The sequence below is a fragment of the Propithecus coquereli genome, unplaced genomic scaffold (assembly GCF_000956105.1).
Source record: "Propithecus coquereli isolate 6110/MARCELLA unplaced genomic scaffold, Pcoq_1.0 Scaffold256, whole genome shotgun sequence".
In the NCBI taxonomy this organism is placed as follows: Eukaryota; Metazoa; Chordata; class Mammalia; order Primates; family Indriidae; genus Propithecus; species Propithecus coquereli.
Genome location: NW_012148130.1, coordinates 3,578,911 through 3,598,558, shown reverse-complemented (window position 1 = coordinate 3,598,558; position 19,648 = coordinate 3,578,911). Strand labels below are relative to the sequence as shown.

The 19,648-nt window shown below is 51.6% G+C and overlaps 1 protein-coding gene across 1 annotated transcript; it reads right to left on the bottom strand.

The window, feature by feature from the left end:
- Positions 1–795: 795 nt before the first annotated feature.
- RTL1 (retrotransposon-like 1) lies at positions 796–4,958 on the bottom strand. Its single transcript, XM_012647071.1, has one exon. It carries the CDS (start codon positions 4,904–4,906, stop codon positions 845–847), a length of 4,062 nt encoding a protein of 1,353 aa, XP_012502525.1. The 5' UTR covers positions 4,907–4,958; the 3' UTR covers positions 796–844.
- Between the last annotated feature and the right edge of the window lie 14,690 nt (positions 4,959–19,648).

Sequence of the window (19,648 nt, the reverse complement as noted above, 5' to 3'; positions counted from 1 at the left end):
CTCTCTCGGGCCCTCCCTTATGGCCTCTGGGCTCTGCCCATCCAGCAGGCAGTGTTGGGGGGGCGGGACCCCACTGAGTGCAGCTGCCCCCTCCCGTGTCCTCTGAGTCTCGGGAGCCATCAAGGTGTGCAAGTCCGGTAAGTGGCTGTGGTACGTCGGATGCTCCGTGGAGCAGCTTCGTCCAGGTGAGACCAGAGCTCAGGGACAGATGAAGTCAGCGTCCATAGAGTGGACCAGACAGTGGGGGAGGCTTGCTTGCGGCGGGGAGGGCTGAGGGAGGCACCGCATGTGGAGGGTGGGGGTGGAGGTGGAGGTGGGGCCTGGGGTGGGGGTGGGGGGCCCGGGGAGCAGGAGCACCGGTGCTGGAGGTAGAAGTCAGTGGAACACCCGAGGTCAGTGTCCCAGGATGGCACAGGGGCCGTGCCCCACTCCAGGGAGGGGGGTCTCTGGCACCCGCTTGCTTGGCTGCGTCCACTGTGCCTGCTTTTCCATCTGGCCTTGGGTCATGGGGTCATTTCCCACTCGTCACTGCCCTCTCCTCTCATTGATCTCACTCCCGGCCTCGGGCCTGGGCCTTGGAGGATTAAGATGGGATTGTGTAGCCCTGAGCTGGCTCTGGGCCTCTGATGACTGGGTAGTCCGTTAGTTAGCACAGATGACATTGCTGGCTGATGAGCCGAAGAAACTTTGGCCCTTCCCAAGTGGGTTCTCCTTGAGTCGGGAGCAGCAGGATGGGGCGCTGGGTCTGAGCGAAGCAGGCTAAGGCACAGGGAGGGCAGGAGGCTTTGAGAGGTGCTGGGGCCAGAGAAGGAGGGGCCTCCTGGCCGGAGAGGAGGAGGTGTTTTTAGTCAAGGTCGTATTCGGCATCTTCGTCCACCTCCTCCAGCTGTGCCTCTTCCCTGGGCTGTTCCCAGGCGGGCAGGGGCAGGGCCTGTGTGCAGATCAGGGTCAGGAACCGGCTCAGGGCCCTGGTCGCCTGCTCCCGGCTGAGCAGGTGCAGCTGGCCGTCAGCGCTGCGGATGTAGAGCAGGCGGCTGTTGAGGAAGTCGAGGACTTCAGGGTCCATCAGGTTGCGTGGGCGGGATGGAAGGGCAATGGCTGCATTACTGGGCGGGGCCTCCTGCACGTCGTTGTCCTGCTCGTCCTGCGAGGTGTCTTGCAGGCCGTCATGCAGGCCACACTGACGGTAACGTTGCAGGTCGTCTTGCAGGGCTTCTCGCAAGACGACATCCTCATCACCAACGACGTGCAGCTCCAAGTACCGGTTCTCACGTGGGGCAGCATGGCTGCCCCCTTGAGGGGTGACTCTGACACCAAAAAACTCACATAGTGTCAGCCAGAAGCCGGGGGTGAACTGCAGGGCTCGCTGGGTGTCGGGGAGCAGTGCATTTCGCTGCCGGCGGCTAGGGCCCAGAAACAGCTCGGCCAGCTCCCGGGCCGGGACAGCGTTCGCGCCCACGACAGGGGGCATCCGGGTGAGCAGCTGAGCGATGGCTGTCGTGATGCCACTGCCCGAGAGGAGGGACGAGTCCAGGAAGAGTCGCAGGGAACGCCGTGGTTGGGGCCGAGCCACCTGCATGGTGGGTGCTGGCGGCAGGGACAGGCGCTGCCGCGCCCTCAGCAGCACGAGGAGTGCCGCCAGGGCTAGCACGTTCTTCCAGTATAGGAGGCCGCGGAAGAAATGCAGGATGACGGCCCTGATCTGGGCCATGCTGAAGTGGGCGAGGAAGCTGTTGAGGATTTGGTCGATGGGTACCATAGCCAGTAGCTCCTGCAGGAGGGTCTGCTCACTTGGCTCGTCCTCATTCTCCTCCTCCTCCCCGGATTCTGTTGACTGGCCCCCCCGGGAGCCCCTCATGGCCAAGAGCAGGCGTGGTCTAGTGCTCCTCTGGAAGGCTCTCCGCCTGCAGTGTCCCACTGGTGGCAGAGGTCGGCCACCGTCTTGCTCCGGCAGCTCCATGACGTCAAAGTTGAAGTGGGAGAAGAAGAAGACCCAATGCCCGGGGAGAAGTACGGTGAGCCTGTCATTATTCAGAGAGGCAAGATCCTCTGTGTTGAGAAGGATCATGATGGGCTCCTCGGTGTTCTCCAGGTAGCGGCACCACACCATGAAGGCAGCCCGGATTGGAAGAATCTTCATCTCCATCTGAGAGTATTCCATCTCAGTCTGGGAGATGGCTCGGGAGTAGAAGGCGCAGGAGACTCTCTTGCCCGTCTGGTCGTCTATCTGGATCAGGGAGGCATACAGAGCCGTCCTGGAGATGCCTGCTTCCAAGTAGAAGGGGTTCTGGGGCTTGGGGTGGTAGAGAAGGGGTGCCTTGCGGAAAGCCCGCTTCAGGCATTCGAAGGCCTCCTGCTCCTCGTCTCCCCAGTAGAACTCCTGGCTGCCCAGCAGCTGCCGCACCAGGGGCTCTGTGATGATGGCGAAGCGCTCCACGAAGTGCCGGTAGGGGAAGACGAGCTCGATTAGGGTTTGCAGGGTCTTCTTAGAGCCAGGGATGGGGTACCCTGTTATGACATCTATGATGCTCTTGTTTATTTTCACCCCTTTGGGGGTCATGACGAACCCCAGGAATTCCACGGTCTGCCGGTGGAACTGGCTCTTGTCCAGGGAGCAGTAGACCTTGTGGTGCCGGAAGCGGATCAGGACCTGGCGGACATGTCGGAGGTGTTCCTCTTGACACATTGAGTAGACCAGGACTTCCTGACCGTACGAGAGCACACAGAAACCTAGTATGTCCTTGAGGATAAAGTGAATCACGCTCTGAGGGATGATAGGCTCTGGGGATAGTGAAAAGGGCTGGTAATTCTTCGTATCTTCAAGCTCCAAACCAAACGCTGCTTTCCATACATCTTCTGTTGGGTTTGCACTTGGGGTTTCCTCCACGATGCTCCCACGCAGCTCTAGTCTTGTGAACCATGCAGCTCCATGTAACTGGTCAAACAGTTCGGGAATCATCTGTATGTAGTCCTGTTTGTTGGTCAGCATGTCCTGCAGATCCCAGTAGTTGTCTTCTGGCCTGGCGCTTTCTTGCACCCTGGCACCCATAGGTTCCCAAGGCGCAGTGGAGGAACATTCGTAGAAGGTCTCGCTGTGATCACTGTCTCCAGCCTGCTGAAGCTCAGAGGGCTCTGATTCAGAAAGATCATCGGATCCGTCTGAGCTTGGCTGGTCGGAAGTCTCCTCATCTGCTTCCTTCGGGTTAAACACGTCGGCCAGGTCTGAGTATGGGTGTGGCAGTCCGGGTAGCAGGCTCATGCCGTGTCTCTCCAGAGCAATGCATGGGGGCGGTGGGCGGAAGCAGTTCTTCAGGCAGTAGGGAGAGTGGAAGGTGCAGCGGCCTTTGATCCAGTCGACTTCAGGGGCATGGACTCGGAGCCAGCGGATGCCTAGGACCACGGAGAAGTTAGGTGAAGGTACGATGTCAAATTCAATGGACTCCTGGTGGTTCTGGTGAATGCACACCAGGGGTTCGGTGTAGAGCCAGACGGGCTCGTCGCCAATTAGCGAGCCATCCACAGACTGGATTGACTGTGGGTAGGGCTTCTCATAGAGCTCGACGTAGTGCTCTTGGGCAAACTTCTCATCCATGAAGTTGCCATCTGCTCCTGAGTCGACCAGGGCCTGGACTGCGACGCTGTGGTAGGGGTTCACCCTCACCATGAGCAGCAGGAAGAGATGGGCACGATTGATAGCTGGGTGGACTTCGCTGGGCAGCCAGCTACTGACCATCCACCTCTCTGGAGCAGGTGAGTCGATCCACGTCAGATTCCGTGGGCGGGCCTCCAGGGGCAGCCTGAGTATTGCTCTTCTCTCTGCCACTTTTTCTTCTATTTGCAGGACGAGCACAATCAGACTCTCCAGGGAATCCGGCTGAGGGACCCGAAATAGATAGTGCCTGATCTCCTCCTTGAGCCCCTGGCACAGGTGGGCCTGCAGGACTTCATCTGGCCAGCCCAGGGTGGGTACCAGGCTCTGAAACTCATTGATGTACTCGGTGGCGGAGCGATCCCCCTGCCTGATATTGAACATGGCCTCTTCTGCCACACGCAGTGTCTGCCGGTACTCGAATACCTCTGACATGGCCTCCAGGAAGGCCGGGAAGTCTCCCATCAGGGGGCTGTTCTCCCGCAGCAGAGCTTTGGCCCACTCTAAGGCCAAGCCAGAGAGGTGGCTGATGACATACCCAACTCTTAGGTGGTCGCTATAGAACATTCTTGGGTAGCTTTGTAAGGTCAGTTGGCAGAGCACGATGAACTCGTGGAATTCTCTGCGATCGCCAGAGAAATTTTGGGGGGTGGGCAGTCGGCCTGCGTCGATCCCTCTTACCAAGATCTCTTCCGCCACCCTCTGTTGCTCCTGGAGGTCTTGCATGCGCAAGTACAGCGAGATGATGGACCTCATCATGGCCATGATTTCCGCGGGGGAGCACTCGGTCTGGTTGTGATCTTCTTCGGGATTCTCCTCCCTTCTTGGTTTGTTCAGGTCGGTGTCAGCCTCCTGCACCTGCTGGGCTCCAGATGGGTTTACTGACGCTTCTTTCATCCCATCAGATGCTTCACTGAGTGGATCCTCCACTGCCTGGTGTGAACCATTGCATGACTCCTCCATGTCTTGGAGTAGGTCATTGGGTGGATCCTCTATTTCCTTACGTGGGCCACTGGATGGCTCCTCCATGTCTTGGAGTAGATCAGTGGGCAGCTCTTCCCCCTCCTGCAGTGAGCCCCTGGGCGGCTCCTCTCTTCCTGGGGCTGGGTGCCCGCCTGGCCCCGCCGCTTCCTGCAGTCCGCTGCCAGATGTCTGCACGGTGGTGTTGGATGAGCCCTCGGAGGACTCCATTTGTTTTGATGATGGATTCTTATGCTCCATCATCGTCTCAAATGAGTCTTCAGAGGGTTCTATCATTTCGTCGGTTGGAAGGGAGTGTTTTCTGAAGACTGGTAAGGTTGTGATGCGTCCAGTCAACAACTGGGACGGTGGCGATCAGAACCTGCTGGGGGCAGGGAGGGGCAGGGAGTAAAGGCAGCAGTTTAGGGTCTCAAGAGGTGTCAGAGTCAAATTCTCAAGGAACTCCAAGCCAGATGCCCAACTAAGCAGGACAGAGAGAAACTGGGGAAAGCCTTCTTGTGTCCAACCTAGCCTCCTCAGTGGGTCACTTGGGGGACTCCCAGGAAGGGAGTATCTGTCCACCCCCAACCTGCCTCCCAGGCTTAGTCTGTCTGCCTGGCTTGTCTACTCCCTCTGTGGATGTGAGAAATTCACAGCCCATAAATTTGTGGAGTGACCGTCCCAGAGCGGCTGCCGTGGCAGCAGGCACCTGGCAGGATGTGCAGGCTGCCCCATTTTGCCCTGGCAGTCGCGCCTGCTCAATCCTTCTTCCCTGCTTCGGTCACTCGAAAATCACAGAGGTCACGTCCCAGTGCCATCCAAAGCCACCCCTGGCAGGCTTGGCGCTCTGGAGCCAGCCCAGGCTCCGTGGTTGTGGAGGTGGGAATCTCCAGCAAACATGCCCACTGTTTCAGAAGGTCAGTGGGAGAGGAGAAATGGGGCATGTGGCCACTATCCTGCCAGTCGGGTCAGCAACCCTAAATAGCTCTTATTTCCTTCCCCAGGGTCAAAGCTCAGATTTCAGGGGTGTGTGTAGAGGTCTGAGTTCTGGTATCTATTTTGTATTTTTTCCCATCTAATTTATAGAATACCTACTATGTGCCGGATACTTGCACATTTGTTACTTGATTCCAACTCAGACTTTTTGTGGATTTCTCTTTCTCGATTTGATCTCCTTCCAGTGACTGCTGTGTTCTCCCCAGCTCTGAGCTATTGAGGAGATTGTCACACAACCTCCCTCTCCTCCTAAAACCTTCCCTGTCCCAGGATTGGCCCTTTGTGAGGTGTCCCGAACGTCACACCTCTGGCCTCAATTCCCACCTGCGCAAACGTGTTTGCACGTCTGTGTAATCTCGTCTTCCCGAGACCCCTTCTCTACTCACATGGGGCTGGTCTCCTCATTCTGGCAACTGTCCCTTCTCTCTGTGGTAGGTTGGTTCCCCCCAACACAGAGGTATATCTATCTAGTAGAGTTGGGACCTTGGGGGGAAGGTGGGGTGGGAGGAGGGCCTGAGATATCTTTGAAATCTGATTGTCCTGGAGTGGATTTTTGAAAACCTAGTGATTGGTGGTTTTAGTGGACTGAGACTGAATTTAAAGAAATGTCTTCAATGGAGTTATTTCCACATTTCTTCTCTGCTGGGCCAGAGAAAATTGAACTTTGATTATCCAATAGATCAGGTATATAGTTACTGCTCTTTATAAATTTAACACCTCTTTTGTTACTTCTCAGTTTTCTTCTTAGCCACTGGGCCGATCTATTACAAAAACATGCATTCCCTCATTCTCTTCATTGGCTAAAGTCCAGACTTTCCAACAGGATACAAAATTCAGATCTGCTGTTTCTCAAAATTAAGCACATTCTTGTTAGTGTGACACTTAAATTTGATCATGTAGTTCGTCTGATTAAAGCCTTTCACTGTTTATTTACTGTCTGCAATATAAAATCCAAACCTTTTAGCATAAACATACCTGACATGTAAACTCACTAAAACCATTCTCTGGCTAAAATATAAAGGCTTGACCATAATATAAAATTCTTATTATGTCATTCCTGAAGGTAGAGGAATAATTTTAGCATGGTATACAAATTAGGTAAAATTATCATCATCATCACAGCAACATATACATAGTACATTGCATAAATTAACTCATTTCTTCTTCATAAAAGTCCTCTAGGGTATGTATTATTATTGCAAAATTACAAATCTCTAATATAAAATTCTAATTGAAATACAAAATCTAACTAAGTAATTCATCTGAAGACTCATTTATCAGAAATAAAAATCTCAGCAGGTCTCTCCCAACCCTTTATTGGCTAAAATTTAAATTTTTTAGTAAGATGATTTAAAAACTAGATTATGTACCTTCTTAATATAAAGTCTATACTTCTTAATGTATTTATAAATTTGATCACGTAAATGATTAAATCCTTTAACTTTCCTGCCTTCAACCTAAAATCTAATATCCTTGTCATATTACAAAAACCTTAATTCTCCTTAATATCAAAGTTTAAATTTTTAGCAAGGTGAATAAAAGCTATCACATAATTTCTCTATTTAAAGTGCACAGAGTTTTCTTTTTATTGCTTGTAATATAAAGTCCCAACCACTTTGCATAAGATAAAAATTTTCACCATGTAATTTGTTTGCCAAGCTGATCGATACAAAACCCAAAATCTCACCAGGCCACTCCTAAAACCCTTTATTGGCTTAATTCCAAACCTTTTAGCACGATATAAGAATTTTGACCATGTCACTCCTCAAAATAAAAGGTCACATTTCCTTGCAAGACTTTGCTCTTATAAATTCTTATAAGTTCTGCTTAAAGCTTTATAATATTTCCTGGCCACCTATGAGAGAAGGTCTAAACTTTTAGCATAAAATAATACATTTCACCGTACAATTTCTCTGCCGACTGCTCTACCCAATGCAAAAATTCCACCATGTCACTCTCTTAAAATCTCTTAATGGCTGAAATCCAAATTCCTTAACATGGCATAAAAATGCGATCCTGTCATTCCTCAAAATAGTGTCCAAACTTCTTAGCATGCCGTGTAAATTTAATCATATAACTGCTCTTTGTAAGACCTGCCCCATCTATAAATGGTCCAGCTCCTTAGCATCAAGTGAGACTGGGGGCCCTGATGCCAAAGGGGCACCCTGCTGAGACAAGGTCAACACTTACTCATTATCTGGTGCATCAAATCCAGACACTTTAACATAAAATGTATTTTACCATCTAATTCGTCTAGAGACAAAACTCTCATCAATTCGCTCCTTAAAACCCTTTACTGGCTAAAATCCAAACGCCTCTGCATGAAGATTCAAACATGAGATCATCCCCCTCCTCTATGCGGGACATTCTAGAATACTCGAATGCCTTCACTTCTCACATAAAATCACATCTCCTTAGCATGTTATAAAAATCTGATCATATATCTTTTCCATAAAGACCCACTTTTTAAACTATGCCAAAATGCATAAGTTTGAACATGTAACTTCTCAACTTGAAACTTTTCAAAGTTTCTTCATTGCCTGTAACATCTTTTCTCAACTACTTAATATAAAGTACCAGTATTTTACCGTGTAATTTATCACCCTGTCACTGCTTTAAGTCCTCTGTTGGCTTAAATCCAAACTTATTAGCATGACATAAAAATTTGATCATGTCATCCCTTAAAATAAAATTCACACTTTCTGGCACAATATATAAAATTTGATCTTGTAACTCCGCCTTAAAATCTTACGATGTCTCTTAATTGGGTATGGAATAAAAGTCCAAATTCTTGGCACAAAATGTGAATTTTATTTTGTAATCTCACTGCATACTATTTATCAAACATGCAAAAAACCTTACCAGGTCACTCTGTTAGAACTTTTTATTGGCTAAATCAAATTCCCAGGCATGTGCAAAAATTTAACTATGTGAGAGCCTCAAAATAAACCCCAAATTTCTTTGCATATTCACAGTGTTGATCCTGTAACTTCTCCGATTAAAATCTTTCAACTTTGGTGTCAACATTAATCAAATCTCCTTGCAATGCTCTGCAAGTTGGACTCTGGCACTCCCTCAACATAGGAAGTCAAAACGTTTGAGTATCACCCTTCAATTTGTGGCTGTTACTTTCCTATTTACAATTGTCAATGTTTCCGTTGCTTGTAATATGAATCCAAAGCTGTTAGCCATAAAATATATTTTATCATGTTTTTCTGCAGATTTATCTCTCACAAGCAAAAATCTCTCCATTACATTTCTTAAAACCCTTTGGCAAAAATCCAAACTCCTTAGCATGATATAAAATTTCGATCCTGTCACCCTTCAAAATAAAGTCCAGATTTCTTCCCATGAAACCCAAATCTAGTCATGAAATTCCTGCTTACAATCTTTTAACGTAGTTTCATCACTAAGTCTCGACATCTTAGCACAGCACCCAGATGGAATCACGGCATTCTCAGCTTCAAGCCTTTCAAATTTCGTGTCCATAACATAAAATCCAAATGCCTGAGCATGAAATGAAATTTAGACCAAGTATTTCTCATGTCAAACATCTTTAGTTTGCTCTTCGTTAGGAAAGAAAAGGATGTAAAACTTAAGTTCTTTTGCATAAAACCGAAATTCTTAACCATCTGCATTTCCAGCTTCAGTTCCTCCTTCCTCCTTGGGCTTCCCTTTAGAAAGACTGAGTTTCTCATTCCCTGACCCCAAATACGTCTCAATTTTATTGTCCCTAGATCTTTGTGTGTTTTTAAATCAAGTCTCTCTGCCCGTAATTCATTAATTCCTACAGCAGTATGTCCTGATTTCTTTTTCCGGGCCAGGCACCGTGCTAGGTCCCCGATGGAAAGAAAAGAGTCAGCGCTGCCTCGTGGGCTGTTACCAGAAAGGGGACGAGGCCCCCGCCCCGCAAGGTGAGTGAGGGGTCTCGGGGTCAGCTGAGGGGATTCCCTCTGCACCTGGGGAGCATCTTGTGGAGGCTCAGCTCAGATGTGGGCCCCTCTGGGAGGGCCCGGGCATTGCTGGAGCCTCTGCGGGTCCTCGCTCCTTGCTTTAGGTGGTCACTATGGTCCCTCCTGGCCCCAGCCCTCTGCCAGCCTGCACGCTGCAGCCTGGGCCCTGCCTCTTCTCTGGTCTCTGCAGAAGTAATATTCTCAGTCCTTCAAATGTTGTTCTCAAACCTCATGATAATTTAAGAAATATCTACTGCTTTGGAAAGTCCTACCTTATCAAAAAAAGAAAGAAAGAATAAATAAACCAGGATTTAGTGCACCTGGTTTGGGGTCAGAACTGCCCTTGAGGCCTTTGAGAGGGACCCTCTTTCCCCCAACACCCAGAGACAGACACCCCGGCCTCACCGCCTTCCGTGCCCAGAGCCTCGGCCGGGTCAGCTCCTTGCTTGCCTCTGAGCAAGTGGCCCATTGGGTCGGGGCTGCCAACGTGTGTCTATGAAGGGTTGGGTGTGGGGGGCGGGGGGGCAAATCCCCCAGCGAATACCTCTCCCTGTCAGCTCGCCTGTACAGTAAAGGAAATCTGATTTTAAAAATAGAGCCTGGAAGAGGAGATGAGAGGATATTTAGGAGCGGAGTTGAGCCCAGGGCGGGGGGCGGGGGGTGGAAGAATTCGGGGAGAGGTGAGGTCAGGGGAGGGGGTGAGAGGCGCGAGGAGCTGAGGAGGAAGGTGAAGACATGCCAGAGGGGGACTGAGGACGGAGAGGGCTGCCGGGGTGGGTGTCAGAGGAAGACCCCTGTCCATCTTGGCCTTCCCGCGGGCGATACTCAGAGCCCCTTGGGACTGAGGGACACAGCACCAGGTCTTAGGGGCTAAGAGGCCTGGAGATGGATCAGCCCTCATGGGCTCCCTCCGCCACCTGGCCTGCGGGGACGGGGCTGGGAGTGAAGGCAGCACTGTGGGGTGGGCACGCAGGGACCCTGGGAGGCCCACAGGTTGTGGTTATTTACTTATTTTGTTGGACTCAGGTCAAAGTCAGGACATGTCCTTGGCAGCCTAAGTCTTGGGACCCTTCTTGGCTTCCCTGGGATGGACAAGTGGTATGGACGGGCTGCTCTTCTCTGCTTGCTAGTGGGCAGAGGGGGAGGGGGGGTGGGCCTCTCAGGGGTTTCCTGAGGGCCCCACAAGGAGCTTGGGTTGGGTCTCAGGGTCCCAGTGGGCCATGGAGTCTGCAGGGGCTGCTGGCCTGGCATGGCTCATGTTGGGCTTCCTGCCCCTAGTGTCTTGCCTTGTCCACTCGGTCCCTGACTTGTGGCTAAGGACGACCTGGGCCACACTGGTGGGGGACCCTTTGCGTCTTGGCCCGGAGCAGCCCAGTCTCAGTCACTTCCCTCTCCTCCCCTGTGGCCCAGACAGAGGTCCTAGATTGTCATTATAGTGATGGGGAAACTGAGCGCAGCAAGTTATGGTAGAGCTGGGCTGTCCCCAGGGCTTCTTCTCTAATCCCAAACCACCCGGCAAGGCGGGGGTGCCTCCTGGAGAGGGACCCCCATCCCCTCACCTCCCCAAGCCATGGAGGTGAAGGACAGTGCCCTGCCCACAGTGTTCCCTGCTGCGTCCCTGGCCTCTCCGCACTTGACTGGTAGCTCTAGGGGGCAGCTGGCCCACTCTGCTCTGCCCAGAATAACCCTGGGAGGGGAGCGTGCTGCCTGCGGGAGGGGCTGCGAGGGGGTCATGGCCAGCATGTCCTGCTTCTCTGGATTGCCCAAATCAGCGGAGCCAATCAGCTGCTCCCAAGGCTGCTCTTGCCTTTTAAGGCAAGTGGGCAGGGACGGAGCCTGCGCCAGCTTCTCCTCCTGGATGGGCATGAACCTTCCATGTGACCGTCCTCTCCTGGGCCCTCAGTTTCCCCATGTCTGCCAGGAGGGCTTGGGTGGTGGTCTTCTTGCTTTGTTCCTAGAGCTCTGGGGTTCCTGAGAGGTGTCAGAGGGATGCCCCTGGAGAATAGAGGTGAGGGGAGGGGCTGGCCACCCCTGCCTTAGTTCCACCAGCTGCTCCTATAAATTGGGGTCCTCATATTATTTTGTTTAAACAGAGGTCCCCACATCTAAGCAATGGTTGAAAGCTAGACGATGTGGCTTCTTCTGGGTGTGTCTTGATTTTGCAGTCTGGGCTGGGAGGGGTCTCAGCAGGGACTCCCTCCCCTCTTGCCTGGAGTTCTCTTGGCTGCAGGGACAAGCCCAGGAGGCCACAGGCCTAGGACTGTGGCAATTCTTGGAGCAGGAAGGTGGGGGCTTCAAGGCCCTTGGGGCTGGTGGAGTGAGGGCCGGAGTGGGAGGCAGAGGCTGGCTAACCCCACAGAGCCTCAGTTTCCCCACTTACCAAATGGAAGGAGCACCTCCTTTTCAGGGGAGATGGGTGCGTCAAGCCCTTTGGAAACTGTGAAATGCTACGAACAAGTAAGGGATTGTTCCTGTCATTAGGACTGTGATTATTACTTCCAGAACACCCACTATAATTGTAGCGGTCAGGATCCAGACAGCATTTCACGCATGGTGTCAACTTTAATTTTCCCATTAACCCTGTGCGGGGACAGTGCCCTGCTTTGAAAGTGAGTTAACTGGAGTCCAGAGGGGTGAGGCAGCCGTAATTATCAGTGGCCGCCGGACCGCCCTGGGGGGAGCGGCTGGTGACTGGACCCAGCGAGGGGTGGGTGTGCACGTGGCGAGGCCCCCCCGGGGGAGAGGCAGAGGCAGGTTTCCAAACCAGGTTTCTCCTCCCTCCCCTGCTAGACGTCCAGGGTGTGGTGGGCAGTTGCCATTTGGGGACCTGGAGGGGCCTTCATTCCATAGTGTTGATGTGGTCAGCCTCATGGCCCGACAGGCGGCCAGACCACAGGAGTGGGGGCCTCCGTGTCTGCCTCCATCTCCCCAAAAGGCTCGTGCTGTCATTCCCAACTCACTTTGGCTTATTTGGTGCCAGCGAAGGGACAGGACAGCTGGCCCAGGACCTACTAATTACAGCTGCTCAAGTATTCGGACTGGGGGATTGAGTACCCCCGCCATGTCACGGTTTGCTCTCACAGACAAACTAGCCCTAAAACCTTTCTCGCAGACCACCGGCCCAGACACCCCGCACCCCCTAGGCGAGGCCAGCATGGGACCCCTTCCCCACGTCTTACCTTGGCCGCAGGCGTCCAAGTAGATCTCCTCCTGTCCCGTTCGACGTGGACCTCGCTTCTTCCTAAAAAGTTACGGACTACATTTATTTCCCTCATTGTGAAGGTTCCATCTTTTTGACACGCGTGTATTTTCTCCAGGAGCAAGCACAGCACACGCACAGTCTTCCAGCCTGCTCTGCTCGCCGCCTCTGCCACGCGCTTCCATTGTCCACGCCGCTACCTCGCGTACCTCCGTGGTGTGGCTTGAGCACTTTCTACGTGCCAGGCACTCTTTTAAGCATGTTACATGTTTTAATTCTTTCAATCGTTACAACAGGCTGTGAGGGTGTTACTTTTAGTTATGCCCATTTCTCAGAAGAGGCTCTGAGGCCCTAACTGTGGGCCACGCTCACTTTGACACCTGGGACTGAGCAAGGCCTAGAGTCCCGCCGGCCTCGGCCAGATGCCAACCTCTGTGACCTCTGCACAGGGGCTTGCACCCTGCCCTGCCTTGAGCCCTGCTCCCGGGCTCTTGGTAACTCCCATTTTGCTCTCCAGCAAATGCATGTGAGTTGGTGTGAGTCTGGAGCCCGACCTCTGTTGGACCCTGAGGAAATAAGTCTCTTAGCTCCCTGAGCCTCAACCTCGACCCCAGCTCTGCTGCCTCCACCGGCAATCCCCTGTCTACAGGGCCCTGTGGTGTTTCGTCCTGCCCCTTGTGTCAGTCTGTGCTTCCGACCCCTCTGTCCTGGCCTCCCTTGGCACACAGTAGGGCTCCTGGCACACAGTAGGGCTGCTGGCAGAAGGTGAGGCCTGGGGCAAGGGAGGCAAAATGCACCTTGGCCGTTAGACCCAGTGAGTGGTTCTCGTCTTCTCCCAGGTGGTGTGGAAGTGAGATGGCAGCTTTCTCCCGGAAAGGAGGCCGATGCCTGGGCCAGGATCAAATCAAAAGGTCTGAAAAATTATATTTTTCTTCTTAATGTATAAATTTAGACAATTTGCAAATTTGTAGATTCCTTAGAATGGAACTAACGAGAGCCCTTCTTTCCGCAGCTGAGGCTCACTGCCCCTTGGTTGGGCAGTGAGTCTGTGGGTTCCCGAGGCCAGGGCCTGGCCAGTTCCCCAGGGTGGCACCCGGGCTGCGGAGGTAAGGAACCCTCTTAGGCTGACCTGGAAGAAGACCAGCATCCCAGACTCACCTGGGGCCCCGCCAGGTAGGTATGCCTTTCTCTCTTACACCTGATAGCCTCTTTTGGGAGGTAGGGCCCTAGAGGAGTGGGGGCCTTATACAACCTTAATATGGTAATATAATTTTAAAATCCAGAATAACCCTGTTACTCTTATCTGCTATATGTAACCAAGGGAGGTGTTAAAATCTATCATGGGGACATCTGTGATGGGGCTCAGGGACTGTACTTCGGGGGCAGAGAGGGCACGCTCCCCTTGGAGGAGATGCTCACACGCCTGAACTCCGCCTCCCCTCTTCCATAGGATGCGGACAGCATTTTTCAAGTGTTGTGTTGTTGCCTTAAATGAAATAAGATATAAAATGGCACATGATGGGTACTCACCACATGTACAGATGGCTCTCGTTTTAGGTGGGTCTGTCTCCCAAACATCCTTTTGAAAGCCTTTCTCATTTTTTAGAATCCAGAGGGAAGACCAAGGGAACAGGGTTGGGCGAGGAAGTAGGGCAGCGTTCAGGTCCAGAGGGCTTTTTTGAGGCAACTATATATCTTTAATTGGCATTGCCTGGGTTTACGTAGGCTTCCAGAGGAGAGGGCTATGTGTCTCCACGTGGAATTACCCCGGCCTGGAGGTAACCTCAGTCTGGGTACTCCATTTTATTTTTATTTATCATAAAAATATTCTGTATTTGCAAAACTATGACAGTCACCGCAAGGTATTCACAAGGACCAAAGCCAGTCCAAAATAAAATGCTATGTAATAAACAGCAGGGCCTCGCGTGCGGGAAAGGCGATTAATTGCTGGGCACGCGGGCCGGGGACTGGCTAACCTGTCTCACATTTCTTCCGCGCAAAGTCATGGTTGAAAATAGGTCTCCCCTGGCAGCGGGGAGAGAAGGCCTCGCCTGCCTCAGCTCAGTGAGAGGAGAGGCAGTGAACCAGTTAACCACTTAGTGGTCTGTGCCGAGGGAGGCTGGCGCAGAGCGGGATGAGGGTGCAGACCCACTGGGGTTCACAGTTGATTTAATTTTGTGTTCTTGGTGTCTCTGAGCATTGGTATCTTTTCTCCATAGATGGGAGTGTGATCATCACATCCTCGTCACATGCTTAGCCCCGTGTCTGTTCCAGGATTCTGACAGCCTGTGACAGCTGCAGGGGGTCTGAAGCTTAATGCACAAGCAGGGGTTGGGGTACCTTGGGGAGAGAGGGGCTTCTGATGGGGAGTCCTGGTGCAACGCGCTGCCCTGGACCTGGGGGTGGGCCCGGAAGGGCAGAGACTGGCAGGGCTGCTCCCCGTTGTCGTGGAGCTTACAGGTTAGAGACACCAGCGCCATTAGCCACAGCCCCTCCGGGTTAGAATCGGGGAGGAAGCGCGGCAGCTGGGCGTGTCGCACAGGATCGAGCTGTCAGGGGACGCAGCAAGGCCCCCGCCCTTTGCCAGCAAGCCTGCCCGGCTGTTACCGCATGCGAGCTGCCAGGGCCATGGCTCTAGAGGCCTGTGTCCCCTTCGCCTGACCTATCCCACGTCACATTCCCCCTGAGTTCTCATTCCAGTCGGCTAATCCCCAAGAACAGGGCCCACGGTGTTAGCTTTCGGGTCCTCTTAAAGACCAAAAAGGAAAGCGCTCCCCCATGGGTGCTTTGCAGACACCCGCTGGGCGGGAGGGATTTGGGGCTGCGGGTGGTGAAATCACAGCCCCAGGCGCACACCTGCTGGCCCCATGTTACCGACAGGCGGCTTGGAGGCCTGGGCTCCTGCTTTAGAGCATATAATATGTATATATATATATATATATGTATATATGTATAAAAGATCTTTGCCATAAAACACATCCCCTGTGTCTGCAGAACTCGATTTGGGCATATGTGCCTACTCTCAATCCGTCAGCTAACATGCTTTTTTCTTTGTATTTGTAAAAACAGAAACAAAAACAAAAACGAAACCTTACAAGCAAACAAAACCCCACACAAAACGTTTATTTTAAGAATGTGAGAAATGCATTGATAATTAATATACTCATTAGTAAAAGTCATACGCTGCAGATAAAGCTGAAGCCATCTCCAGCTTTCCTCAGTCCCAGCCTCCCCTCGCCCCCCGGATTAACTGCTGTTCCAAGTTCCAGGTGTGTGGTTCTCAGTATTCTGTGCATTTGCATGTGCATTTAAATATATCTCTAAAATATATCACTCTGTTTACTTTTTACATAAACTACATCACAGTGTACATTTCCTTTTGCAGCAGCTTGTTTTTCTTCCCTCAAGAATCTGCTCGGAGATAATAAAGATCAGCGCTATTCTTCGTAACAACACTTCAGCATCCTGTAATCTGCACAGCCCGGCTTTTCATTTAACCACCTCAGTGTGTCATGAAAGCCCCAGGTCCTCTGCCCCACTGGGGGCGGATAGTGGAGGCAGGTGTAAGTAATTGCTGAGATCTGGATTTGGGGAGTGGGCTCACGAGTGTTTATGACAATATTACAAATGAATATATGAGTGCATAAATTAGCAAAATAAAAGGGGACATTTCTGGACCAATGATGAGACAGTGTTTATGAACAAAGGCTCATGATTAATCCAGTTCTGCACAAAATACCGAGGTCCATTAAAAGACAATAGGTCTCGGCTGTTTCATTCTTTTTAAGAGCTGTTTAATATTCCGGCGTATGTATGCACCAGTGTTGATTGTACCCTCCTCTGTTGCTAAAAATCCCAGCTGAAAGTGCTCTGAGGAGGGAGCGTGTGTGCAGACATGAGCTTTAAGTCGTACTTGTCAGGGCGGGTCATAGGTTCATGAGTGCTCATTATGTTATTTAAAAACATAAATAAAAATGAACACATAAAATCAAAGTGGTCCTTGCATAGGTCAATGAAGAGGGCATGTCACAAATCAAGGTTTTAATTAATACGACTCTGTTCAACCGATGCCCGATGCCGGATAAAAAAGATCTAAGCTGTTTCCATTTTTTGTTACTGCTAACAACACTGCAGTGAGCATTCCCGTAGCTAAATCTGTAAACAAGCACCTGACTATTCGTGTTGCGCAGCTTCATGGAGGTGGGGGAGTGGGTTAAATGGTTTGTAAAAGTTTATTTTCATTGAGTGATCTTTCGAAAATGGCATTTTGATTTTGTTACTGTCTTGCTTAAAATCCTTCATCTGACTTCCTGGAGCTTCAGGGGCATGGTCCGAAAAATGAAAAGCCTTAGCCTAGCATGTAAGACCCTTTGGGGTCTGGCTCGACACTCGCCAACCTTCTGCCACCCCCACTGCCCCCGGCTGCCTCTCCTCTCCGCGGGGCTCCCTGCTTTTTACACTTTGGTGTCTGGCTGTGCCTTTTTGGCAGCTTCTCTTTGGCCTTCAAAAGCAGGCTTGAAATATTCCTGATGGGGAACCCCAAGTTAGATGTGCCCCCACAAACACCTCGTTCAAAAGTCCACCAAAGCCCTGTGCCTGGAACTGTGACGCTCACTGCCCATTTTGCCTAGTTTAAGAGAATGTTTTGCATTTTCGTAGAACTGATAAAACTGGCCAAATGTTAATCGCCACCTTTCTTTTGTCCCTTTCCAGAAGCCCCCGGCTTCTTTGTAGCCTGGATCCGACTCCCCCTAACTGACAACCTCCTCGTGTTATTTCCTGCACCGATGGATGGTGTCAGAGGATCATGTCTGCTCTGTGGCGCTGGGTGAGTCGGCAGAGCGCCATGAAACTGCAAACACCCGTCTGGGTGGGGCTGGGCTAGCACCCCCCTGCCCTAAACTGCTCTTAGGGTCTCCCTGTCGGAGTTTTCGTGATGAATTCGGGCATAATTACAGCCTGGAAATGGCTGATTGCGTCGTTCACGGCTCACTCCTTGCCAGAGGCAAACGCAGGAAGAGGCACGTGATGGCTGGAGTGATGTGAGGGGCTCTGGGGAGAGGACAGGGCTGAGAGGGGGTGCTTCCCCCTTTGGGACAGAGTCATGTTCTAGAAGGAGCGCAGCCTTTGGGATAGAGGGGCTACGAGACCAAGTCAGGATCACCCTGGGGAGCAGACTTTATCTGCCTGTCAGGGGGAACAGGAGTCACCAGCAGTGTTTGGGGTCCTAGTCCTTGCCCCCCTCTCCCCACGGGGGATGGGAAGGCGGCTTTCCAAGAAGCTAGCTACAGAGCAGGCATAGAGCTGTGTGTCCTTGGCAAATCCTCAAGTATTTCTGTGCCTTGGTTTCCTGATATTAAAAAGAAAAAAATCATAATCTCTCTCATACAGGGCTATTGAGATCTCAATGAGAAAATAACGCAAATAAATCAGCCAGCACAGTAGCCAGCACATGGAACCCACAGAAATCGGTAGCTTCCCCATCTCATCCCCACCAAATGCTGAACCCCCCCCCCACCTTGAGACGGCGGGCGGCGGCAGCTCCTTTCAGAGCAGGGAGACCAGAGGAAAACAACAAGGCCAGAGATAATGTGAGGGGCAGGGGATGAAGGCCGCAGCTGGGCTCCCTGCTCCCCCCCAGACACCCCCCAGGGGACATGTGTGCCTCCTGCGACACCTGGGGGCTGGGGAAAGGGCTGTCCCCACTGGTATTAATTGGGTTCTCCTGAAAAGTTTGGTGAGAGTTTATTTTATTTTTATATAAATATATATAAAAAGTCAGACTGCTCTTCAGGCAGATTTGTTAGGCTCATATTTTATAGGCTTTGGCAAGGGTGGCTCGGAAGGAACAGTGGTTACAGTCTCCAGAGGTTAATAATTCCTGGAAAAACTTCTGGCTAAACCCGACTTCTCCTACATTTCACGAAAAAATTCTCCCTGGGCCGGGCCCAGTCTAAATGAGCTTTTTGTGTGTAGCACAGTCTTACCTAGTGAAAGTATGACTTGCATGTTGCCTTTTACACAAAAGTGAACCTCCTCGGCTGCCACGCACAAAGGCTCCTCTCTCCTAAATTTTTGATTTATTTACTCTGGCGCACGAGCCGGGTCGGGCACATGTCTCACACCGGGATACTTCTCTGAGGCTATTTGCAGAGCTGCCCAGGTCTGTGCAATTTAACCCCGTGCTTCATGCCGAAAGCCCCTCTGCTGACTTCCTTGTGCACGGGCTCTATTTGTGCCTGGAGCCAAAGGAACTACTAGTGGGAGGCGGAGAGAGCTCCCTCTCTGCCATTTGGGGCTAAAGGGTTTGCTGCCCTATGGCCTCTGCCTCTGGTTAGGGATTTGAGGAGGTGAGTTTTCACATCTGCACCATAGCTCCTCGGAGCCTGTTCTGCACCGCCAGCTACCCCCAGCCAGAAATCTGTATTCACAAAATTTCACACGTGGGTGCCTTCTCGTTCTGCATCCTGCATAGCTCCCCCTTCCCCTCCAAGCACTGCTACGGGGAGAGTAAGACGCATGTAAATGTCACTTTACCAAACATTTTCACATCAACAATTTCAAATCAATTCTTTAATAGGTTAAAACAACAGCAACAACAAAAACCAGCAAAACCCAATGCTCCGAGAAAGCAAACAGTTTTCCCCAAAAGGCTCTCAGTGCCTAATTGCGCAGCTGGCAGTCTGTCTGTCTGTCAGCCGGGCAGCCGACAAGCCAGCCTGTGCTCTCCACCTGCAACACGATGCTGCCCCCGCTCGGCGGGTCACAGCAGCTGTGGCGACCCCAGGCTGACAGATGGGCTTGTCAGGGGCAGGGCAATTAGGCAGCAGCAGCCAAGGCTCTGTCCCAGAGAATGGCTGCCCTTCCTGAAACCTTTCTGCCCCACCGAGG